The 27,195-nt window shown below is 40.9% G+C and overlaps 2 protein-coding genes across 2 annotated transcripts; one reads left to right on the top strand and one right to left on the bottom strand.

Annotated features, from left to right (window-relative positions):
• Positions 1 to 554: 554 nt before the first annotated feature.
• LOC139465121 (salivary glue protein Sgs-4-like) lies at positions 555 to 14,475 on the bottom strand. Its single transcript, XM_071246809.1, has 6 exons — positions 14,412 to 14,475; positions 13,488 to 13,601; positions 6,966 to 7,080; positions 5,499 to 5,614; positions 930 to 1,294; positions 555 to 878 (listed from the first exon to the last, which is right to left on the bottom strand). The coding sequence occupies exons 1-6, from the start codon at positions 14,473 to 14,475 to the stop codon at positions 555 to 557; spliced, it is 1,098 nt and encodes a 365-aa protein (XP_071102910.1).
• Positions 14,476 to 16,084: 1,609 nt separating this feature from the next.
• Positions 16,085 to 18,296, top strand: LOC139464260 (uromodulin-like). The gene is made up of 4 exons (XM_071245782.1): positions 16,085 to 16,208; positions 16,812 to 16,940; positions 17,621 to 17,755; positions 18,193 to 18,296. Exons 1-4 carry the CDS (start codon positions 16,085 to 16,087, stop codon positions 18,294 to 18,296), a joined length of 492 nt encoding a protein of 163 aa, XP_071101883.1.
• Positions 18,297 to 27,195: the final 8,899 nt, after the last annotated feature.

Genomic DNA, 27,195 nt, shown 5'->3' with positions numbered 1-27,195 from the left:
AGCAATGTAACACACACCAAAAATCTTTTAAAATGACTCATTGACCTAATTAACTGTGTACTGTGTACTGTCCCTTGTCCAGAGAACCCCTGGTCGCCCGATCGCCTGGTAATAACATCACAAATTTAATTGTTTCCAAAGTTTAATACGGAATCATTCAATAAACAAGCAATTTTTTTTTTAAACAGTTGACGTCAATGATTTACGAAGGCAGAGCTATTGCTTAAGGTGGGGGAAAAAGTGGAATCAAGATAACATTTTTAATTAAATATTTATACTTAAACTGAATTGTTCAGTGACATTGTAAATACACAAGGTATATCTCGGATATCAAATAACACCTGTTACTCTGTCTTGCACACCTGTTACTCTGTCTTGCACACCTGTTTCTCTGTCTTGCACATCTGTGACTCTGTCTTGCAAACCTGTGACTCTGTCTTGCACACCTGTTTCTCTGTCTTGCACACCTGTTTCTCTGTCTTGCACACCTGTGACTCTGTCTTGCAAACCTGTGACTCTGTCTTGCACATCTGTTTCTCTGTCTTGCACATCTGTTACTCTGTCTTGCACATCTGTTTCTCTGTCTTGCACACCTGTTTCTCTGTCTTGCACACCTGTTTCTCTGTCTTGCAAACCTGTTTCTCTGTCTTGCACACCTGTGACTCTGTCTTGCAAACCTGTTTCCCTGTCTTGCACACCTGTTTCTCTGTCTTGCACACCTGTGACTCTGTCTTGCAAACCTGTTTCTCTGTCTTGCAAACCTGTTTCTCTGTCTTGCACACCCGTGACTCTGTCTTGCAAACCTCTTTCTCTGTCTTGCACACCTGTGACTCTGTCTTGCACACCTGTTTCTCTGTCTTGCACACCTGTGACTCTGTCTTGCACACCTGTTACTCTATCTTGCACACCCGTTACTCTGTCTTGCAAACCAGTTTCTCTGTCTTGCACATCTGTTTCTCTGTCTTGCACATCTGTTTCTCTGTCTTGCACACCTGTTTCTCTGTCTTGCACACCTGTGACTCTGTCTTGCACACCTGTTTCTCTGTCTTGCACACCTGTGACTCTGTCTTGCACACCTGTGACTCTGTCTTGCAAACCTGTTTCTCTGTCTTGCACACCTGTTTCTCTGTCTTGCACATCTGTTTCTCTGTCTTGCAAACCTGTTTCTCTGTCTTGCACACCCGTGACTCTGTCTTGCAAACCTCTTTCTCTGTCTTGCACAGCTGTGACTCTGTCTTGCAAACCTGTTTCTCTGTCTTGCACACCTGTTTCTCTGTCTTGCACACCTGTTTCTCTGTATTGCACTCCTGTTACTCTGATCCTGACCTCAAGCCGAAATCCATCATTTATATGTTAAATATTTAAAGCATGTCGGCCGATAGGTAGCCCAGTAGTTAAAGCATTCGCTTGTACCGTATTCTATTCCAAATATCAAAAAATGGATTAAACCTGTTTCTTGTGTTTCCCGCCGTCATATTGCTAAATTATTGCTCAAAGCAGCGTTAAACCACACTCACAATCAATTATCTACACTATGGCACATTCTTTATAAATATGTTGGCGATGTATTTAATATACCAAAATCAAAATCAAACAGAACCAGGCACTTCAATAGTATTAAAAACAATGTATTAACATTATTCCAGTTATATCACGACGTGTCTAAAATTGTAACACGCACACACATGGTGTTGACATATGGGCTCAAACTCTCAGATAGACGTGAAGTAATGACCAAATGAAATATTTCCCTCTATCGAAACCTTCCAAACACACAACGAAATATGTTGTCACAAACAAAAGCCACAACACCAATTCCACAATCACAAGAAACACGTTACAAAGACATACAAAGGCAAGTCAATTGTTCACTTGAGAAAACACGGGAGCATATGGTAATAGTCAAATAGAGAATTGCATCGGACAAAAAAAATGTAGCTGATGCCTCAAATTTGGAAATGTCCTCCACATGTCAACAGTAAAACGTTTTGAAATCTTCGTTGGGGTCTTGAATGTTGTAACCCTGATGAAACAACTGTTGAGCAAGACTCACATGAATCTCTTTGAAATCTAGATCGTACCTTAAAGGTTGTGAAATGTAGTCACGAAAGTGAAGCCCTTCCACGAATGGAGGTGATGTTTCCACTATGTCGTTGACAGCTACATGTAGACGTGATGGATGTCAAATAGCCTCATCAAGCAGCTTTTCCGTGTAGGTCAGTGCTCAGAGTACTGTCCTTGTAGAAGGGCCATGTCTCCGTGTAGGTCAATGCCCAGGGTACTGTCCTTGTAGAAGGGCCATGTCTCCGTGTAGGTCAATCCTCAGAGTACTGTCCTTGTAGAAGGGCCATGTCTCCGTGTAGGTCAATGCCCAGGGTACTGTCCTTGTAGAATGGCCATGTCTTCGTGTAGGTCAATGCCAAGGGTACTGTCCTTGTAGAAGGGTCATGTCTCCGTGTAGGTCAATGCCTAGATTTCTGTCCTTGTAGAAGGGTCATGTCTCCGTGTAGGTCAATGCCCAGAGTACTGTCCTTGTAGAAGGGCCATGTCTCCGTGTAGGTCAATCCTCAGAGTACTGTCCTTGTAGAAGAGTCATGGCACAAAAACATCGGATGACCTTTAACATGTTATATGGTGGATATTGCAAATACAAAGCCCACGATATCGTTACGGAAATAGTACAAAAACAGTGGAATGTCACATGTCGGTTGACGTGGGTATGAACTGTTTGATCTATGGTCTCAAACAGTTGGCGAGGTCAAACACAGTAACATCTCAATTCACATTCCTCATTCGATATCGGGGAAATTGTAGTGAACTGAAATACGACATTTTTTGCATTTTGGCATTCTGAATTGAGGACTCGAGAGTATGTCGTCGTTATGACACCCGCATTACAACCCGGAATATGAAGAGGTCGTCGTGGAAATGATAAATACAAAATTCTTTGGAACTGGTCCGTATACAGCCTCAGACGTATCCAGGCCAACAAACGTGATCTTGTCCTTTTTGATAAATCCAGTGAAATCATTTATATTATTGAATTTTCTGTCCCTTTTGATACTATTGTGATTGACAAGATTTTCAGGAAAACTACTACTACTGCTACTACAACGACTACTACTACCACTACTACTACTACTTCTACATCTACTACTTCTACTACTACTACTACTTCTACTACTACTTCTACTTCTACCTCTACTTCTACTACTACTACTTCTACTACTGCTACTACTTCTACTACTACAACTTCTACTACTACTACTACAACTTCTACTACTACTACTACTACTTCTACTACTACTACTACTTCTACTTCTACTACTACTACTACTACTACCACCACTACTACTACTACTTCTACTACTACTACTTCTACTACTACTACTACTACTACTTCTTCTACTACTACTACTACTTCTACTACTACTACTACCACTACTACTACTACTGCTGCTACTACTACTACTACTACTACTACTTCTACTTCTACTACTACTACTTCTACTACTACTACTACTACCACTACTACTACTTCTACTATTACTACTACTTCCACTACTACTACTACTACTACTACTACTACTACTACTACCACTACTACTACTGCTATTACTACTACTACTACTACTACTACTACCATACTACTACAACTACTACTACTACTATTACTTCTACTACTACTACTACTACTTCTACTACTACAACTATTAATACTCTTACTACTACTGCTAATGCAATGTACAGTGCCAAGCCTTATACACATCCGATATACATGTATTCCAATCGCCATCGTCAGTAATACAATGTGATGTAAAATAGTTGTAACGATGTGTTAAGCAATGCGTTAAAATCGATTCCACTCAATCGATCTCCACCCAAACCATTACGTGGCGTTCTCTCCATTTGGGGTTTTACATTTTACATCAACCAAGCCTCGCAGGTGAGTTTTCACCTTTACACAATCCATGAGGAGGACGCCTGAAGACAACGTCCGGTGTCCCGGAAGATGACCTCTTCACACACGCACACGCCATTAAAACAACTTAATCTTTGTCCCATAAATCATGATAAAGAGATGAACACTTAATACGTTGTGTTTGTGACCTTGCGGTACCTGAATGTCATTTGCATACAAAACAGGACTGGATGTTGAGGAGGAATCTCTATAAATATAAAGGAAGGCTGCTTCTTTCCATTAACCATCCTGACTCTCACACAGAACGGTTCTGTTCGCAACTTTCTTACTTCAACCATGAATTCTTCAGTTTTGATTGTTGTCCTTGTCGCCGTCTTTGCTGCAACAGCGTCAGCTCAAGGTAAATATATATTAGCATTTAAGGGCTGTAAAATGCATGGGAGTGTGTGCTGCAATGTCATTGCGTATGAATACTTATTCTTGATGCGTAACCTTTTTCAACGACAACGTACCATTCTGTTTGGTACAATACCACACTAATGCTACATTAAGTTTAATTAATATTTGTAAGAAGAACTTCGATGTAGATAAACAGAAGCACATGAAATTCATTTATCATGACGCCAAACCATTGCAGAGTGACGTCATTGAACTGCGACAGTTCACGTAGGGAGGGACGCTAGGGAAAAATACTGATAACTTTTGTATTTTACAATGCCCCAATAAACAGAATGTGTTTAGATTTGCGGGTTTCATTGAGTATTCATGCATAATGTTTATCTCCTAATTTTCAATGTCAGTGACTTGTAAAGTTTAAGATATGTGAAAGGAGCATTTAACCACACTCACACACGCTACATTACATGTATATCATATTGACGAGTCCTAGCACAGCTGAAATACTGCTGATATGACTATAAATTTTAACTCACTCACTCATGTTAACTATGACGTAATTAACCATGTGGTACTGGCTGGTGTTTCTGTATGGCTGTTTCTGTCAATTATGTCAAGTAGTTCCTGTTTTTGCTGCAACAGCGTCAGCTCAAGGTAAATATGTACCAGTGTTTCAGATTGCATTACTAATAACTGTAACATGCATAGGAGTGTGACAGCAATGTGATTGTTGGAAAAAATATGAAATCTTTTGGACATTGGACTGCGTGTGAATACTTTTTTCTCAATCCCTGTACATGCATTTTATGTTCCCGATAATTCATGGAACTTAGTGTCGAAAATGTATCAATGTTTTAGAACAACGGGTGCCAGAAACAGTATTTTACAAACCCTGTTGTAATGGCTGGTGTTTCTATCACTCTGTTACGCAAGTGATATAATCGGGAAATGCTTTAAGTTATTTCAAATAGTTCCTGCCTTTGGTGGCAGAGTGGTATTAGGTCCTTCCCTGCCATGTCCGGGTTCAAAACTCCCATTATGATCCTTGGTCTGTCGTAACAGTACTAGTGTGGATTTAATCAAGGGCTAAAACGTCTCCAGCTGACATGACATAGAGTTTTCCTCACACACATCCTGCTGCTGAATTTCAAAATAACTTTAACCAATACCACTCTCTCACTGCATGAACTTCTCCCATCTGTTTCAGGACTTGGAGCACTGCTGGCCTTGAGTGGAGGTTTGGGTGGTGCGGGTAGCCCGTTTGGTGGCGCAGGTGGCGCTGGCGGGATGGGAGGACTGTTGGGCAATTCAGGTACTTATGAGGGTTCTTAATGGAAGCAATATAGCGATGCCCAAAGGCTTGAAGAACTCAAGAAACACCTACATACGTCAGAATGGAATTCCTTTTCTGTACCTGACACCTTTACAAATCAAACTGTGTTTAACAAAGTACAATGGCGTTAAACAAAGCACAATACGGTAAACTTTGATTTAGGATTAAGCAGCAAATGGAATTAACGCTTGATGACTACCTCTAAATAAAGTTATTATATTATCGCAAGAACGAATAGGACAGCTTCTATCTAATATCGACCGGGGGGATAAATGTATTTTGATAAAAGTAGTTTCCCATCCAGTCTTTACTTTCATTTTCCGAGAACTTGGAAATATCCACTCATAACATTAACTTCATTCCAAGAACTGTCTTACCACCAGTACCTGCTACTAGGTCATATCACATGTGGCAGAGGAAGCAACTGAGACAGGATAAAATAACTGTTGCTATGAAACAGCTCTAAAACATGTTATAAAATCGAATTCGACTTCTAGATTTCAATATCGGTATGTTACTTCATACTTTACGTCAGGAAGTAAATACATGGTTTTAAACAATAATATATGACTTCTTCCCAGCTGTCTAATGGCTACACCCACTCCTCATAGGCATTCGAACAACCTTGTTTCATATGAATTAATTTAATATTCTACATCATATTACAAAGAGATATTTTTTATATTGCAATGGTCCTTAAATAAACCATTATTTACACAAAATACAGGGTAGTATTACCTTTCCTCCAACATGCCATCTGTATCATGTAGTGTGTCTGCGCTTTGAAGGGTCCTATCTAACTTACCTCACTCTGCGTTTGACAGGTCTCGGCCGACAGCTGATGCAATGCCGACTCCTGAGCCGAATCTTCCCGATGGAAATGTGAAGGGTCCGTGGATTTTCTGGAAATACTCCAGAAGCAATTATCCATCATAAATTGCCGAAAATGTGAAAGTGCATTAATTATTTATCAATAAACAAGGTATACGTTAACAACTGATGTGTTTGCTCCTTATTCTCTGTAGGTGGGGAGTACAGGATAGAATTGATTCCCAACAACTATGCTTGCCGTACGAGGCGACTAAACACATCTGGTAGTCAGGCTCCATGACTTGGCAGGCTTCTTGTCTTGGAAAACCGATGGCGTGAATGTTGTTCATTGTATCTGGTCTGGTTCAGTTCTTCAGCATAATGTGGGAGGAAAGGCTAAACTGACACACGACTTTGACGTTTATCGTTTTGTCAAACCAACAAGCACGTGTAAGGTGCTGACAAAACCATGGAACATAATCAGGACGAATCTGGTACTTGTACCTGCGATCATCGGACACCGGCTGACATGGAACACACTCAACATCAGTGACGTGTAGTGCTTTAAACCCCTGGACCACCCTTGCTCCGGTCTCCACAAGAACAGACCATGATCTTGCTGTCCCACAAGTGATCACACGGCTGACCCATGTCCGAAAAAATACAATTAATAATATTGCCGAAATACAAAGACATTAACATTCAACAGTTACTATACACTGAAGAATGGAGGCTAAACTGATGCATGTCTTTGTGACGTTCACCGTTCTGGCGAAACCTACAAGCACGTAAGGTTCTGAGAAACCAAGAAATTTAAAATAAATAAATAATGTGTTCACTTATATTGACTCCATACACAAGGTTCATGCCCTGACATTATTACCCGGTCAATGGATCAATGTGCACTTGATTTTCATTCTCAGCTTCCTGGGGAGTATAAAAGTCAAACCGTCTTGTCAGGCGCTAGAAGGGTAACCGTCACAACCCCATGCTGTCGGAAATGAAACATTATCAGAGCGAATCCGGGATTCGAACCCACAATCGTTAGTTACTGACACGCCTACGGGACACATTCATGCACAGAGCTTCAAGTATTTCAGTACTTCAATTCTGTCACAGAATGGTAACCACTAATCGCCCGTGCTCCCGTCTCCACAAGAACACACCACAGTCTTACTGTCCAACTTAAGTCAAACCAATAGTCACGTGGCTTCCCCATGTCGGAAGTTAATACAAAACATGTGACAGGTACTAAAACCAGTGCTACATACCCACACGCTGGTTCATTGTAAAAACGCATGCACGTAACTGTGTATTTCATGTGGGGAGAGTTGTAGCTTTTCTAGATTCTAATGCATCTGGTCGCCTGATCGTCCGATAATAACGTAACTAAATGTAATTGCTCCAATGTTTAATAGGGAATCGTTCTAAAACTAGCAATGTTTGAATAATTGACGTCAAGGACGTTCGAAGGCAGGGCTATAGCTAAGGGTGGCGAATGTTAACGGTAAACCGTAGACTCAGAATATTAATTTAATTAATGCTTGTACAATGGCCTGAAAAAGTCAGTCTTGGTTGATGCCTTCCTAACAGCTTGTTGGAATTATAACAAAGTTGTGGCCATCAAATATTAGAAACACCCACAAATCTAAAAGCAGATATGTTCAGTGACATTGTATATACACTTAGTGTATCTCGGGTATCAAATAACACCCGTTACTCTTATCCTGGCCGCAAGCCGTAATTCGTGATGTATATCTCGGGTATCAAATAATACCCGTTACTCTTATCCTGGCCGCAAGCCGTAATTCGTGATGTATGTCTCGGGTATCAAATAATACCCGTTACGCTTATCCTGGCCGCAAGCCGTAATTCATCATATGTATCTCGGGTATCAAATAACACCCGTTACTCTTATCCTGGCCGCAAGCCGTAATTCATCATGTGTATCTTCTACATAAAATATTTACAGCATGTAGAGCAGTGGGCAGTGGTTAAAGCATTTTGCGTTTCGCACCGAATATGGAAACAATGGATGAATAAAATAATAGCGACAAAACCATTTCACTACTAGTATAAATAAATACGATACAAACTATGCAATAAGCATGGAAGACAAACACTTAGTCAATGAAAACATTTGTTTGAAATAATAATTATATTTTTTTTGAAAGAACCTTTCCTCTTCTGCTGATTGCTTGTGGAATCAAGGAAACTAGACTTGGTATAGTTTGATCTAGACTTGCCTAGGCTTTTAGTAAATATGGCGCAGGACTATAAGCATGTATTTATGAATCACTATCAAATAGAGAAACCCATATCTGGTATCACCCGCCGTGATATTACTAAATTATTGCTGAAACTATACTCACAATCAATTATCTACGCTATGTCACATTTGAAAATAAATGAGTTGGCGATGTATTAAACATTCCAACATAACACTTAAGCAGAACCAGGCAACTTCATGCAATGATATTTCTAAAGGTGTGACAAGCACACACGTGGTGTTGACATGTGGGCTTATCTACTGACCTGCTGGTGACTGGTGAGAGCATAAATTTGTTATGTCAAACTCTCAAACTGAAATAGTTAACATCCAGCGAGACTTGAACAATCTCTGTGTACCTCAGATTGAGATGTGGCCAATTACTTCATAACCGAATAAAATGTTTCACCAACAGCTAAATCTGCCAAAACACGGGGAAATCTTCACATACAATCAGACGCACATAATAATAAATATGTTCTCATCTGTAATAACGATCTAGTAGTTCGACGAATGACGGTGACAGTTACTGATGTTCCCAACACGTCCTTGACAGCAACATGGAGACGTGATGAATGTCAAACATGGTTATCAAAAGCGTGTCCGTGTGGGTCAGTGCGGAGAGGACTGTCCTTGAAGAAGGGGCATGTCATGATCACGTAAACGTCGGATGACCTATGGCAGATATTTACTGTCAACATATTATAGGTGCATATTGGGAATAAACAAATCCGGGTTTCTTTGTGTCATATATTTCACGGAGAGGAAATAAAACAACCATTGTGGAATGTCACCTGTCAGTAATGTTGACTTCAATATGACCCGAAAGGTTATTTTCATTCGTGATGTGAGGAGGGCTGAAATGGGGTTTAACGTCGCATTCACTATTATTACACGACGTGAATCGAACCACAGACCTTCTGCTCTGCAGGCAGACCCTCTATCCACAAACCCACGGATACGGTGCGATTTACAATGAATTAAAGGTTGCAGTAGATGAAATTCAATCATTCAATAGTGACTTTATCAGACCTAGGGGGACGGGTTGATACCTTACGGGCGTGCAAGAAACGTTTGACCGTGGGTTCAAATCCTAAAGGCGTCTTCGTTTTACGTGTACGTTTGTCGCCAAGATACCCGTGCTCGAGTATTTCACAAAAGTGGTAAATGTCTAAGACTTGCACCAATTCAGGCTTTCCTCCCACACCAAGCTCATGAGTTACTCGTCAGTCATAAAAGACATATAAAATATCAAGCTCACAGTCTTCAGTCTTCACCAGTGTTCATCACTGGAGGTATTAGATCAAAAGATAGTGTAAAACACCGTCCGTATGCCTAAATTGTCCTATGTGTCGTTTTGAAAGAGTTAAATTAGTTTTGTGGGTTCTAAGATCTTCTGGGGGGCACGGGTTGCCCAGTCGTCTTAGGCGCCGCGATTCGCTGTGCAGAGTGGCGTCCCTTGGACACGCCAGAAACCTATGATTGTGGGTTCGAATCCCAGTTCGCCCCGATTATGTTTCTAGGTTTGTCAGCACCATACCCGTGCTCGTGGGTTTCACCGAAGTGGTAAACGTCTGAGACCTGCATCACTTCGGGCTTTCCTCCCACATTAAGCTAACACGCCGTGATATAACTGGAATACTGTTAAAAGCGGTGTTAAACCAAACTCACTCACTCACTCTAAGACCTTCTCAACCAATCACTGCAAACATTCCCGAAACACTTAATAATGTGTGTTTGTTAACTTTCCCATCCCCATCTTCTATTTGCAGGTCTCTGTAAAGCTGCTGCTGCAGCCGAGGCTTCTCCAGCCACAGTCTCACGTTTTTGATATATCAAAACATATATACGACATTTTATGCAAAAACGGTGGGACGCTCAGATCGATGTCAATACAACGAAAGAAATTCAACCAAATGTCGGTATACCTGCAACACACCCACGGAAAACCGTGGCATTACGTAAGCTTTATTTACGGTTAAACAATCAGTGTGTGCTGTTCACATAAATATGTGAATATCACGCTTATCCACATTGTGAATATTAAAAAGTTCGCCCCCATATTTATTGAAAATGTGACATAGCGTTAATAACTCATTGTGAGTACAGTTTTACGCTGCTTTTAGCAATAATAAAATATCAGGACGGGGGCAACAGAAACGTGTTTTACTCGTTTTTTCCAAGTTCGCAATGAAATCCAAAATGATACACGACTGCTATAACGGATCGGCTACCCGAAATATACATGATTTATTACGACTGGCAGTCAGGATCAAAGTAACGGGTGGTATTTGATACCCGAAATATTCCTGATTGATCACGACTGGCAGTCAGGATCAAAGTAACGGGTGGTATTTGATGCCCGAAATATACCTGATTGATCACGACAGGCAGCCAGGATCAGAGTAACGGGTGGTATTTGATACCCGAAATATACAGGATTCATTTTGACTAGCAGTCAGGATAAGTGTAACCCTGATATTTGATACCCGAAATATACAAGATTGATTAGGACTGGCAGTCAGGATAAGAGTAACGGGTGGCATTTGATACCCGAAATATACAAGATTGATTAGGACTGGCAGTCAGGATAAGAGTAGCGGGTGGCATTTGATACCCGAAATATACAAGATTGATTAGGACTGGCAGTCAGGATAAGTGTAACGGGGATATTTGATACCCGAAATATACAAGATTGATTTCGACTGGCAGTAAGGATAAGAGTAACGGGGATATTTGATACCCGAAATATACAAGATTCATTCTGACTGGCAGTCAGGATAAGTGTAACGGGGATATTTGATACCCGAAATATACAAGATTGATTTCGACTGGCAGTAAGGATAAGAGTAACGAGGATATCTGATACCCGAAATATACAAGATTCATTCTGACTGGCAGTCAGGATTAGAGTAACGGGGATATTTGATACCCGAAATATACAAGACTGATTCCGATTGGTAGTCAGGATCAGAGTACTGAGTTATATTTGATACCCGAAATATACTTTGTGTAGTTACAGTGGCACTGAACATAACACTACCTTTAAACTTCTGGGTGTCTCTAGTATATGATGGACGCAACTTTACCGGAACTGTTCAAATCTGTATATAGGAAAGTATTTCACCAATGCCTCCTTGAAGGTACCATGCAAATATAAACATTTCTTGAATGTGATATCTTGAGTCACAGGATTACCTTTCTTTTCGCTACTTTTCTGTAAATCCTAAACGTACATTGCTTCAAAGTAACAATGCTAGTTGCTAAGAGTGATTCCGTACTAAACCCTGAAAATATTTACATTAAGTATTAATATTACCGGACGATCAGGCGACGAGATGGTTCAAAATATGGACAAGTTACTACTTTCACTACAAGCAGTACACAGTTAGGTGCATGGGTCATGCTTAAAATGCAGTGTGTGTTTATGTAACATTGTTTAGTAACTGTTGAATGTTATTTTTTTGTATTTCGGCAATATTATTTTATCATATTATTTCGGACATGGGTAAGACTGGTGACCACTTGTTGGACTCAAGTTGGACAGCAAGACTATGATGTGTTCTACTGGAGACCGGAGCAAGGGTGGCTCAGATTTTTAAAGCACTACACGTCACTGATGTTGAGTGTGTTCCATGTCTGCTGGTGTCCGATGATCGCAGGTACAAGTACCAGATTCGCCCTGATTATGTTCCATGGTTTTGTCAGCACCTTACACATGCTTGTTGGTTTGACACAACGATAAACGTCAAAGTCGTGTGTCAGTTTAGCCTTTCCTCCCACATTAAGCTGAAGAACTGAACCAGACCAGATACAATGAACAACATTCACGCCGTCGGTTTTCCAAGATACGCAGTCTACCAAGCCATGGAGCCAGACCACCCGATCTATTGAGTCGCCTCGTACGGCAAGCATAGTTGTTGGGAATCACTTCTAACCTGTACTCCCAATAAAAGAGAATAAAGAGCAAACACACCAGTTGTTCTCGAATACCTTGTTTATTGATAAATGATTAATCAATTTTATATGTTTGACAATTTATGATGAATGATTGCCATTGCAGTATTTCCAGAATTCCCACGGACACCTTCACATTTCCATCGGGAAGATTCGGCTCAGGAGTCGGCATTGAAGCAGCTGTTGGCTGAGACCTGTCAGATACAAAGTGAACACGATACGTTAAAATATATCCTGTACATTTTTGTCACGAAAATTATTTGTTTTTTCTTAGTACAATGTGAAATACACATATAGAAAGCGAAGGCGACGAGCTAACGACCTGATCGTAGCATTGTCGAGACTCTTTTCAATTGATTTCTCTCTTGGAAGTCACTGATGTGACCTCGCAGCAGGTAACTTAGCCATTTCTCGAAATAAAGTTAATGTCCTGGATGGATAGTTGCAAGTTCTCGATATATAAAAATAATGAAGGGGTGGGGAAGTACTTTTTCTAGATGAATATATCACGCCCATCGATGTGATAGGAGCTGTACTGTTCTTCCATGCAGTACTCCTGTAAATGTAACTGCTAAATTTAGAGGTCGTCATCGAGCGCACAATCCAAGCTCGGCTTAATCTTAAAACGAGGTTTTCAGTATCGTGCTCATTGTAGTGCCATTGTATACTAAACACAAGTTGTTAGTTTTGCTGTGTTAGGCGCCATGTACAGAAAAAAAATTATATTGTCATGTGTTACTTCAGCTCTTCCTGTCTTTGAGATTCGTTCTATTGCTTTTATGTACAACCCCTATGATTACCTGAATTGCCAAACATTCCTCCCATACCGCCAGCGCCACCTGGTCCACCTGCGCCACCAAACGGGCTACCCGCACCACCCAAACCTCCACTCAAGGCCAGCAGTGCTCCAAGTCCTGTAACAGAAGTTCAGTCAGTGAGTGAGTGGTATGGTTTAACGTTGTTTGGAAATTCAGATAAATCACAGCAGGATGAGTGTGAGGAAAACTCAATGTCATGTCAGCTGGAGACGTTTTAGTCCTTGATTAAATCCACAACACTGGTATTGTGACGATAGACCAGGGATCATAATGGGAGATTTGAACCCGGAACTGGACGTGGAAGGACCTGATATCACTCTGCCACCGCAATGTCCTAGGTTAAACAGGAACCACTTGACGTAATTGACAGAAACAGCCATACAGAAACACCTGTCAGTACCACATGACCTGCATCACTTCGGGCTTTCCTCCCACATTAAGCTGACACGCCGTGATATAACTGGAATATTGTTAAAAGCGGCGTTAACCCCAACTCACTCACTCAGTATTCGATGCATTTAACACTCCATAATTATGGACATTGTAAAGTAAAACAGTCATACGTAATAAAATAATACGATAAAATGGACAACATCATAATGGTTCTCTTATAACCCGTCTGACAGAAGAATGTGGACAAAGGCAACTAAAATCGAAGTTCTTCTTACAATTATTGTTCAACCATATTTATCAGTGTGGTACCCATTGTGGCAAACCGAATGAAGCGTTTTCTTTCAAAAATGGGATTCAGAAAATATAAACGCCTCAAGAAAAAATATTCATACGCTCTGAAAAGTTCGAAAGATTTATAATATCCAACAGTTCTTCCCCAATCAGAATGCAGTACACATTTCCATGCATTTTACACCTATTAATAATACAACTTAAATGCTAATATATATTTACCTTGAGCTGACGCTGTTGCGGCAAAGACGGCGACAAGGACAACAATCAAAACTGAAGAATTCATGGTTGAAGCAAGAAAGTTGCGAGCAGAACCGTTCTGTGTGAGAGTCAGGATGGTTAATGGAAAGAAGCAGCCTTCCTTTATATTTATAGAGATTCCACCTCAACATCCAGTCCTTTGTAGCTTTTGATGCAAATGACATTCAGGGTGTATGTCAAGGTCACGATGACAAGGTGTCTGGTGATAATCTCTTTATGATGGCACATATTTATGAGACAAAAAAGGTTGTTTTAATGGCGTGTGTATGTGTGAAGAGTTCATCCTCAGCGTCAGACGTTGTCCTCAGCCGACCCCCTCATTGAGGACAAATGTGTATCCTACAAGTCTATGATGCCTGCGGTTGGACCCACATGAGAAATACGGACCGTTGCCATAAGTTTACCAAATCCTTCATACTCTGTGTAAATAAAACCTATTTATATCATGTCAAATCAACCCTCATAATAATACTCTATTTCAACTAGAAGGTATATCTTTTAAATGCAATTAGGGAACAATATCGATACCGTAGTCGCTGCAAACAACACTTGTATTTCACAGTAGATATTTGATATCTTACACAAAAAATGTTTGGGTGGAGTTTATTTGTTTTGATTTTAACTTATTGCTTAACACATCGTTACAGCTATTTTATATCGCATTGTACCCTGTAATAATGTGTATAGAATGTTAACGCTTACAAGACATGTTTACGTCCTAAACGGAAAACACATTTGATTTTGTTCTATCTAACACATTTAGGGTCTAAACACATGAAATGAGCTACCACCTAAACACAACATCCCCATAATCTAAACATGTTTAGAATTTATACATGTATGGTCCCAAACACAATTGCGATTACCCTATCAAAAACATCATTTCATTAATAGCCACAATCAGACATAAGTGTTAACTTTCTTTTGCCGTTCAGTTTATGTCAGTACTGACGGCTTATAATAATTTACTTTATAGATATAACTTATCCTATTATGATCAAACCAAAAAAAAAAACCACTACATGCACGGGGTGTCTGGTCCAGATTCGATTGTTTACAGGCCGTTGTCATATAGCTGGATTTCTGCTGAGTGTGGCGTCAGACATCAAGCAAACAAACAAATCTAATCTCATTGATTATATTGACAAACATAATGATATTACTTGAATATTGTGAAGACTGCGCTTAACCACATTTACACAGGCTACTCAGTTCGTTGAGGATCAGTTTGGGCACTTAATCAACCTTTGAAAAATAAATTAGCGGAATAGACCTATTGTGGGTGCAACACCAACAATGATTTGGCTTGGAGAATATATTCTCACTCACTTACTCACTCACTCACCAGCCCGCCACGCAACACTGAACACAGTGAAAATAAACAATGTCACACGCACAGGTCAACCACTGTGACATTGGCGTGGCAAATGACCTCGGAGACGATGAACTTATCACGATCTCTTTTAACCCGACCCCAACATACTTTTAATGTACAAGGTGACATATACCCAAAGTCTACCCTATGTTAGCGGTTAAAAAAGTCCATAAACGTCAATTTAACGTCGCGAACCTATGGGATTGTTTTTAACGCTGTGCCATTTGCATCGTGGGGTTTGGTATAAAAGCATGCCACTATGCCTTGCCAAGTATTCTCGTCCAATACACCTCAGCTGTTCAGTTCTTTAGCATCCGACACAATGGTCGTCATTGTAGCTGCCTGTGTCATCTTCGCCATCACTGGTTCAGCCTCTGCTGCAAGTAAGTGTTTCAAGCATCAGGTACTGGAAACCGTTAAAGACTCGTTATGTAGATAAGTTACTGTTAAACAATCGTATACTTTGCAATTCGTTTAATGTTAAGTTCAATAACTGGATTCCCTGGTCCAGACGCGGCGTTAGAAAGACACTGTCATACAATGAATACATTACTTTTTAAATATGGAATAGAACCTGAAGATTTGTTGTAACTTATATGGATATAACAATTTAATTTTAGAAACTCCTGCTTCTGTATTCTGCTATATGTATATAAGTTACTGTCATACAATGATATACTTTGCAACTTGTTTAGTTTGAACTCCAGTTTGTGGGAACTTAATTATGCTTCTGTATTTTGCAAAATAATGGAACTTTTGTACAATGAGTAACTACATGAACGTCTGTTGCAGACGCGGCATAAAAATAGTGGCTATGTATAAAACTGTAGATGTGAATTACAACTGTGTTTCTTTATCTCGATATTTGAAAGAAACGAGTCCTTGTCGACAAAACTGGAACTATACATCAGGTTATGTTGGTGTCAGCAGTATTAGAAATGATCAGTAAGTACATCCGTGTCACTGTATGATGTTGCCATCCTCAGCTCCCACCAACTGCACCATCTCTGGATGTGGGTTCGGAGGCAAATGTATCGACAATGCTGCTGGGACGGCGTCCACCTGCGTCTGCTACCAAGGATTCGAACTCAGCTTCCAGACATTCGAATGCATAGGTCAGTAACAATGATCCTAATATTCAGAAAGTTTCCAACTCCAGTTGTTTAAGAGGTCACTCGGGTCGTCATACCAGGTGACCTTGGAGCGTGTCATTGTACCCAAACTGCTGACAGACACCTTTCTGCGTTGTCTAATCTCCAGTTTTTATTCATTGCCGTGAATTAATTGGAATATTGCTAACTGGGGCGGAAATATGAAATGTCAGGGAAAGAGTGAGGTGAGGTGAAATGGGGTTTTACGTCGCCTCCAAGATTATTGCACTTATATAGCGACGTGCATGCACGTGTGTGTTTGTGTGGCTGCTTGTACTAGACCGGACTGATGCCGATTTATAGTGCTAGCCCACTGAGATACCATGCCGCAGTTTAACATGAATACCCCAATCAGACACAGTATAGTGACTCCGAGCCGACCAGTCCTTGTTTTAGCCTCTTAATGCCGAGCGCCAGACAGGGTAATAACAGGTACCATCTTTTAACGTCTTTTGATATTACGCGGCCGGGGATCGAACTCCGGACCTTCGCTCTCCGGACGGACGCTCTACCACTAGACCACGGAGGCGGTCGTCAGGGAAAGAGAATTATCAGAGTAGAACATTTTATCCTTTTCGAGAACACCTGGTGTCATCACTCATTTTCAGTTATCCAGTCGTATAATTGTTATGTTTCTCTTCCAGACATCAACGAGTGTAACTACACCAGCGCCGCCTTGTGCAGAAACGGCTACTGCTACAACATGTACGGCGACTACAAGTGCAACTGCTACCCGGGCTTCGTGCCGCACTACCCCGACGGAAAGACCTGCGTGCGACGTAAGTGACTTGCAGTAAACATGGTTAATCCCGACTCAAGGAAATTCGAAATCCAGAAATTCTACCAGGGTTTCACTGTAAGGATATATTGGTGGGTAGGGGTAGTGGCTGACAGAAAATACTAAGCGACCCGATCTCTTTTCCTCAGATGATTCTAACGGACAGGAGTCGTACATACACATTTAATTTCATTTTACATAGAGCGGTTATTGGGCAGCCTAGTTGTTGAAGCGATGGCTCGTCACGCCAAAAGACAGGTTCGATCCCCCACATCGGTGCTATGTGTTCTGCCCAAACTGAGTCCAAGGCCGCGATAGTGTTGGAATATTGCTTAAAGAGGCGCCAAACCCAACATATCCACTAACAAAACACATAAACTTGCAACTCGATGACATTGTATGATTCGTATGCTAACTATGAATGTCCTACTGTTTCAGCTATATTCCCTATCATCAACAACAACAACAACAACAATAACAACAACAACATCTTTGGTAACTTGCCAGTCTGGGTCCTGTCTTTGCTGTTTAGAGAGATGTAAGAAGAAGAACATCTTAACAGTGTTCTAGTGTGTCCAAGTAGACAGCGAAGGATCGCAACACGTCTGGCAAAGGATCAATAAAATCAAATGTTTTGCAATGAATAAATGTAATGGCAGATTTAAGGTTGTTTTTGTTTACTGTTTAGTCTTTGAAAGGCATTTAGAAGAGATGCTCTAGTGAATAGAATTTATGGATGTCAACTTCCTTATTATGAGGAACTCAACGTTGTAGAGTATTTTGAGATGAAATTGAGAAAGAGAAAGAGAAAGACTTAGTATATTCTCTGAAACGTTGTGTTCCTCATATAAAAATAAGTTGACATCCATAAATTCTCTTTCCCCTTTGTTTACTGTTGTTAATCCGATCTCTGGCTGCATTCGGGGCATTTGTTTATTTGTTAACGCCGCACACACCAACATTCCAGCCTAAAAACGGCAGTGTAAAAATAATCGAGGCTGGACTTGACAAAACAGTGACTGATATTTTGACAGCGTCCCACGCAGGGGCACCATGCGAAGTAATCCATCGGGCCAGACCACAGATCTATACGTCTGGCGTAGGTTGCTGGGAATCTATTCTAACCCCGGATCCCCAGGGGAGAAGGAACACTGTTGTTGGTGACAGACCATGTTCCATGGCTACACACACGCCTCATTCCAAAACTGTGTCATCACTATTATGGACACAAGTAATAATACCTTCTAAACAAGAGGCGATGTTGGCAAGGTTGCTGATGTGAAGTAAGTGATTTCAGTTCAACTGTCTTTGGGCAGTAAATTCAGTTATATAACGGCATGGCAGCTAAATGTGGAGGAAAGGAGTGGAAACGTGAAGAAAAACTACTCATCAGTGTTATTGCTGTTGATTGCCACATGCACTGTAAACATATGGAGAATCAAAGATATCAACACGATTTGAAAAAAGTGGAAAAACTCCGAGGCTTGCCGTGGAAATTTTCCACGTTTATCAACGAGTTTTGATATATTTGATATCAAAAGACACGAGGGTGAGATTTTATTTATCATCGTACATCATTCTTCCAACCGTTTCAGTTTGTAGGTAATAAGCAGTGTCTCAGTGTAAAAAATACTGCTAACAGCTTCAGTAGCAGAGACATTAGTGATGTTGTTTGATTGTGACCTCATAGAAACAATGACGTCACAATGGTCTGCAAAGCATTGTGACGCAGTTTCATTGCAGCAATATCTACAATGTAGATCCAGTTTTGGATGATAAACCTAGTTAACTCGAACTTCTTTTAGCTCGATACATACTCTCTCAACGCATATAAGAATTTTAACTACAGATTTCTTTTTATTTTGATACACTGTGGACAAGATAATAGCAAATGGAATTCGAAGAAATTTTACACAGGAAATGTCAAGGTATCACTGTTTAATAAGACATCGGAAAAAGTCAGTTTATGAATCACACCTCGACGTTTGATGGCGCTGAAGTCAGTACCTCGTATGACCACCATTGGCGTTCAGAGCTGCGGGACATCGTCTCGGCATAGAACGAATTAGTCTCTGAATCTGATGTTGCTGCAATGTAGCCCACTCTGCCTGTAGTGCATGTGCTAGTTGCTGGAGTGTCTGGGGCTGTGGGTTACGCTGTCGCACCCGTCTGTCCAGGGCATCCGAAAGATGTTCTAATGGGTTTAAGTCTGGTGATCTGGAGGGCCAGGGCAGCACATTGATGTTCTCATTCCGGAGACACGTGCCGTATGAGGTCTGGCATTATCCTGCTGGCATTATCCTGCTGGAATAGCTCCCTCTGGCGGTTGATAATGGGAAGGAGGTGTGGACGAAGGACTTGATCGCAGTAGCGTTGCGCTGTCAGGTTGCCTTGGATCAACACCAACTCAGTCTAGGATATGGCTCCCCACATCATCACGCTGCCCCTGCCGAATCTGTCCACCTGGGGGACACAGGCGTCGGCAAAACGTTCATGACGTCGTCTGTACACCTGCATTCTTCCAAACCCCGTCGTTCCAACAGAAATCTCGATTCATCGCTGAACCAGATTCGACGCCAATTCACCAAATTCCAGGCCTGAACGTTTGTACACCATTGAACGCGATGGTGTCGATGCTGCTGACGCATAACGGGGCCAAAGTAGGGTCTACTTGCTCTTAAACCTGCCTCTCGTAGTCTGTTCCTGACAGTCTGTGCAGATATCCTTCTCAATCCGGGTATTTGCCTAGCGGTAGTGGTCGCTGTAGCTGTTCGCTGACGCAGGTGATGTACCCGGATGTACCTAGTGCAGTGGTGACTCGAGAACGTTCACTTCTAGGTCCATCTTCCACCGAGTTCTGCTGCCGATATTTCTCCCAGAGACGAGAAATCGTGCTTTGAACATTCATTCGACGGGCAACTGTAAGTTGAGATTGTCCTGCTTCCAGGAGACCTATGGCGATGTGACGATTGGCGTGGCTCAGTCTTGGCATTTTGCACTCTTCACAAACTTCCAAATAAAGTGAATGAAAAAAGACGGAGATCGATGTTTTATACCCATCCACGACACGATGTGATCCCGCATTTAATGTCACAGAACAATCAATCGATTGATTGATTGTTCTGTGACATTAAATGCGTCTATCGAAAATCATGCTTTAACATACGGGTTTTTCATGCGGGATGCGTTTGGATATGACGTTTTAAGACAAAAACACCAGAGAAATCATAAACAAAACAAATATTTTGGAAAAACCCACCCTGTACCAATACATTGCTTCATCAAATTACTGGCCCCAAAGGCAGCAAATTGTGCTGTGGTGGACGTTGAAGTGGCGTGCAACATTCCCCTCTTTGGATACGTCCTATGGCGATGTTCCGATCGGCAGCGATGAGTCTCGGCATTTGCGAACTTGAAAAATGTTGACAATTGAATGACAAATTATTGGCTTATGCTTGCATTTTTATAGCCACTACCACAAGTTACGAATGCCATAACTTGCACATGCATTTTCCTTGACTGTTTTCCTCCATGACATTTTTGAACAAGTGTGAAAACAATGCCGTTTTGACACACCGTTTGCCGAATATTAGGCCACCAACATTTTCCAGTAACATATATCCAATTTATATACCGGATTTTTTGTGTAGTCAGGTTCAATGAACTACATACTACCTGTGCGTTGTTTTTAATACTGTATTAGATGGTGGCTTAAAATGAAAAACAAACAAGAAATTGTTTTTTTCACGCTGACGTATTTGATACGGATATCTTCGCTGTGTTTTGGACCTTTAGTTTGCAATGTTTCGGCGACTGTTTTGAGCCTTGTAACATTTTGATAACGTTTGTCAAATCCAACTGGATACTTTTGCAGAATGATGATGGTATCAAGTTGTCCCCAAGCCATATTCGATAATTATTTCATATAAATTACACAAAACTGTCTTTTATTTCACACTTTAGGCACAGCTTGTAATGAAGAACTGGAAGCTGGTTGGTTGGAGTCGATTACAGCATTTATTATATCGGACTTATCCTTTGTTTATTGTGTCTAAGAAGAGGAAGTTGTTATATTGTTGTTTTAGGTCGCTTTAGTATCGGTTCAACGGTTAGCGGATAGTGTGAGAAGAGTCATGTATGTTTACACCTAACGCTGCCTTTTACATGTAAAGCTAGTTGTTTTACGCAAAAAGCCAAATTCATTACGCGTCCCCATCCCCATCTTCTATTTGCAGGTCTCTGTAAAGCCGCTGCTGCAGCCACAGTCTCACGTTCTATGCGGTACAGTGATTTTAAAACCCATAATCAAAATATATATACGACATTTTATGCAAAAACGGTGGGACCCTCAGATCGATGTCACTACAACGAAGGAAATTCAACCTAATGTCGGTCATACCTGCAACACACCCACGGAAAACTGTGGCATTACGTAAGATTTATTTACGGTTAAACAATCAGTGTGTGCTGTTCGCCTAAATATGTGAATATCACGCTTATCCACATTGTGAATATTAAAAAGTTCGCCATCATATTCATTGAAAATGTGACATAGCGTTGATAACTCATTGTGGGTATGGTTTTACGCTGCTATTAGCAATAATGTAATATCAGGGCGGGGGGCAACAGAAACGTGTTTTTCTAATTCTTTCCATTTTCGCAATGAAATCCAACATGATACACGACTGCTATAACGGCTGGGCTACCCGAAACATACTTGATTGATTACGACTGGCAGTCAGGATCAGAGTAACGTGTGGTATTTGATACCCGAAATATACAGGATTGTTTAAGACTGGCAGTCAGGATAAGAGTAACGGGTGATATTTGATACCCGAAATATACAAGATTCATTCTGACTGGCATTCAGGATGAGAGTAACGGGGATATTTGATACCCTAAATATACAAGATTCATTCTGACTGGCAGTCAGGATGAGAGTAACAGGGATATTTGATACCCTAAATATACAAGATTCATTCTGACTGGCAGTCAGGATAAGAGTAGCCGTGATATTTGATACCCGAAATATACAGGATTGTTTACGACTGGCGGTCAGGATCAGAGTAACGAGTGATATTTGATACCCGAAATATACCTTGTGTAGTTACAGTGGCACTCTACATTACACTACCTTTAGACTTCCGGGTGTCTCTAGTATATGATAGGCGCAACCGGAACTGTTCAAATCTGTATATAGGAAAGTATTTTACCAATTCCTACTTGAAGGTACCATGCAAGTATAAACATTTCTTGACTGTGATATCTTGAGTCACAAGATTACCTTTCTTTTCGCCACTTTTCTGTAAATCCTAAACGTACATTGCTTCAAAGTAACAATCCTAGTTGCTAAGAGTGATTCCGTACTAAACCCTGAAAACATTTACATTAAGTATTGATATTTCCGGACTATCGGGCGACCAGGTTGTTAAAAATATGGGCAAGTTACTACACCACAAGCAGTACACAGTTAGGTGCATGGGTCATGCTAAAAATGCAGGGTGTGTTTATGTAACATTGTTTAGTAACTGTTGAATGTTAATGTTTTGTATTTCTGCAATATTATTTTATCATATTATTTCGGACATGGGTAAGTCCGGTGACCACTTGTTGGACTCAAGTTGGACAGCAAGACCATGGTGTGTTCTTGTGGAGACAGGAGCAAGGGTGGCCCAGATTTTTAAAGCACTACATTAATGATTTTGGGTATGTTCCATGTCTGCCGGTGTCCGATGATCGCAGGTACAAGTACAAGATTCACCCTGATTATGTCCCATGGTTTTGTCAGCACCTTACACATGCTTGTTGGTTTGACAAAACGATAAACGTCAAAGACGTGTGTCAGTTTAGCCTTTCCTCCCACATTAAGCTGAAGAACTGCACCAGACCAGATACAATGAACAACATTCACACCGTCGGTTTTCCAAGATACGCAGTCTACCAAGCCATTGAGCCTGACAACCCGATCTATTGAGTCGTCTCGTACGGCAGGCATAGTTGTTGGGAATCACTTCTAACCTGTACTCCTCATAGAAGAGAATAAAGAGCAAACACACCAGGTGTTATCGAATACCTTGTTTATTGATAAATGATTAATCAATTTTACATGTTTGACAATTTATGATGAATGATTGCCATTGTAGTATTTCCAGATTTCCCACGGACATCTTCACATTTCCATCGGGAAGATTCGGCTCAGGAGTCGGCATTGAAGCAGCTGTTGGCTGAGACCTGTCACATGCAAAGTGAACACGATACGTTAAAATATATCCTGTACAGTTTTGTCACGAAATTTTTTTTTTTTTTTTAGTACAATGTGAAATACACATTATAGAAAGCGAAGGCGATGAGCTAACGACATGATGGTAGCTGTGTCGATACTCTTTTCAATTGCTTTCTCTCTTGGAAGTCACTGATGTGACCTCGCAGCAGGTACCTTAGCCATTTCTCGAAATAAAGTTAATGTCCTGGATGGATAGTTGCATGTTCTCGATGTATAAAAATAATGAAGTGGTGGGGAAGTACTTTTTCTAGATGAATATATCACGCCCATTGATGTTAGATCGGAGCTGTACTGTTCTTCCATGCAGTACCCCTGTACAAATGTAATTGCTAAATTTAGAGGTCGTCAACGAGCGCACAATCCAAACTCGGCTTAATCTTAAAACGAGGTTTTCAGTATCGTGCTAATTTTAGCGCCATTGTATACTAAACACAGGTTGTTAGTTTTGCTGTGTTAGGCGCCATGTGCAGAAGAAATTCTATTGTCATGTGTTACTTCAGCTCTTCCTGTCTTTGAGAATCGTTCTATTACTTCTATGTATAACCCCTATGATTACCTGAATTGCCAAACATCCCTCCCATCCCGCCAGCGCCACCTGCGCCACCTGGTCCACCTGCGCCACCAAACGGGCTACCCGCACCACCCAAACCTCCACTCAAGGCCAGCAGTGCTCCAAGTCCTGTAACAGAAATTCATATAAATCACAGTAGGATGAGTGTGAGGAAAACTCAATGTCATGTCAGCTGGAGACGTTTTAGTCCTTGATTAAATCCACAACACTGGTATTGTGACGATAGACCAGGGATCATAATGGGAGATTTGAACCCAGTTGAAGAACCTGATACCCTTCTGCCACCACAATGTCCTAGATTAAACAGGAACTACTTGACATTACTGACAGAAACAGCCAAACAGAAACACCAGCCAGTACCACATGGTTAATAACGTCATCGTGAACATGAGTGAGTGAGTTAAATTAATAGTCGTATCGGCAGTATTTGAGCCATATCACCATCAACGTACAGTGAATTAGTGTGATCAAATGCCACTTACAGCTATCTTGTTTGTTTGTTGTTTCAAGTCGCACTCAGCAATATTCCAGCTATATGACGGCCTTCTATAAATAATCGACTCTGGACCAGACAATCCAGTGATTGACATCATGAGCATCGATACACGCAATTGGGATACGATGAAATGCATCAACCAAGCCTGCGAGCCTGACCACCCGATCCAGTTAGTCACCTCCTACAACAAGCTTTGATTGCTGAAGACCTATTCTACCCCGGATCTTCACCTTTACAAGTCAAATTAGGACATAATCATTATGTGTTTTCATATTAGCGGGTGTTATTCAGTATGCGATGGGGGGCACGGGCGGCCCAGTCGTCTAAGGCGCCGCGATTCGCTGTGCAGATTTGCGTCCCTTGGGCACGCCAGAAACCTATGATTGTGGGTTCGAAATCCCGCTTCGCCCCGATTATGTTTCTAGGTTTGTCAGCACCTTACCCGTGCTCGTGGGTTTCACCGAAGTGGTAAACGTCTGAGACCTGCATCACTTCGGGCTTTCCTCCCACATTAACCTCACACGCCGTGATATGACTGGAATACTGTTAAAAGCGGCGTTAACCCCAACTCACTCACTCAGTATTCGATGCATTTAACACTCAATAATTATGGACATTGTAAAGTAAAACAGTCACACGTAATTTTCCCCAGGGCCCGATATGAGATCTCGCAGCGGTGACGCAGTTATGACGTCAGTCTGGAAATTGGTTGGTTGGTTTGTTGTTTAACGCCGCACTCAGCAATATTCCAGCTATATGATGGCGGTCTGTAAATAATCGAGTCTGGACCAGACAATCCACGCAATTGGGATCGATGACATGCATCAACCAAGTCAGCGAGCCTGACCACCCGATCCCGTTAGTCGCCTTTTACGACAAGCATAGTCACCTTTCACCTTTCACCGTCTGACAGAAGAATTTGGACAAAATCGAAGTTCTTCGTACAATTATTGTTCAACCATAGCGTTTTCTTTCAAAAATGGGATTCAGGAAATAGATATGCATCAAGAAAAAATATTCATACGCTCTGAAAAGTTCGAAAGATTTATAAGATCCAACAGTTCTTCCCCAATCAGAATGCAGTACACATTCCCATGCATTTTACACCTATTAAACAACTTAAATGCTAATATATATTTACCTTGAGCTGACGCTGTTGCCGCAAAGACGGCGACAAGGACAACAATCAAAACTGAAGAATTCATGGTTGAAGCAAGAAAGTTGCGAGCAGAACCGTTCTGTGTGAGAGTCAGGATGGTTAATGGAAAGAAGCAGCCTTCCTTTATATTTATAGAGATTCCACCTCAACATCCAGTCCTTTGTAGCTTTTGATGCAAATGACATTCAGGGTGTATGTCAAGGTCACGATGACAAGGTATCTAGTGATAATCTCTTTATGATGGCACATATTTATGAGACAAAAAAGGTGGTTTTAATGGCGTGTGTATGTGTGAAGAGTTCATCCTTCCGAGGCGTCAGACGTTGTCCTCAGCGGCCCCCTCATTGAGGACAAATGTGTATCCCACAAGTCTATGATGCCTGCGGTTGGACCCACATGAGAAATACGGACCGTTGCCATAAGTTTACCAAATCCTTCATACTCTGTGTAAAGAAAAGCTATTTATATCATGTCAAATCAACCCTCATAATAATACTTTATTTCAACTAGAAGGTATATCTTTTAAATGCAATCAGGGAACAATATCGTTACTGTAGTCGCTGCAATCAACACTTGTATTTCACAGTAGAAATTTGATTTTTTACACAAAAATTGTTTGGTTGGGTTTATTTGTTTCAATTTTAACTTATTGCTTAACACATCGTTACAGCTATAGTACGCATTGTACCCTGTAATAATTTGTATAGAATGTTAACGCATACAAGACATGTTTACGTCCTAAACGGAAAACACATTTAGTGTATTCTATCTAACATATTTAGGGTCTAAACACATGAAATGAGCTATCGTCTCACTGCCTAAACACCACCTAATCACAACATCCCCATAATCTAAACATGTTTAGAATTTAAACATGTATAGTCCAAAACACAATTGCGATTCCCCTATCAAAAACATCATTTCATTTATAG

The sequence above is a fragment of the Haliotis cracherodii genome, unplaced genomic scaffold, assembly GCF_022045235.1.
Source record: "Haliotis cracherodii isolate W230 unplaced genomic scaffold, xgHalCrac1.p SCAF_17, whole genome shotgun sequence".
Taxonomy (NCBI): Eukaryota; Metazoa; Mollusca; class Gastropoda; order Lepetellida; family Haliotidae; genus Haliotis; species Haliotis cracherodii.
Note: the sequence above shows the minus strand (reverse complement) of the source record. Positions and strands in the feature narration are given on the sequence as shown.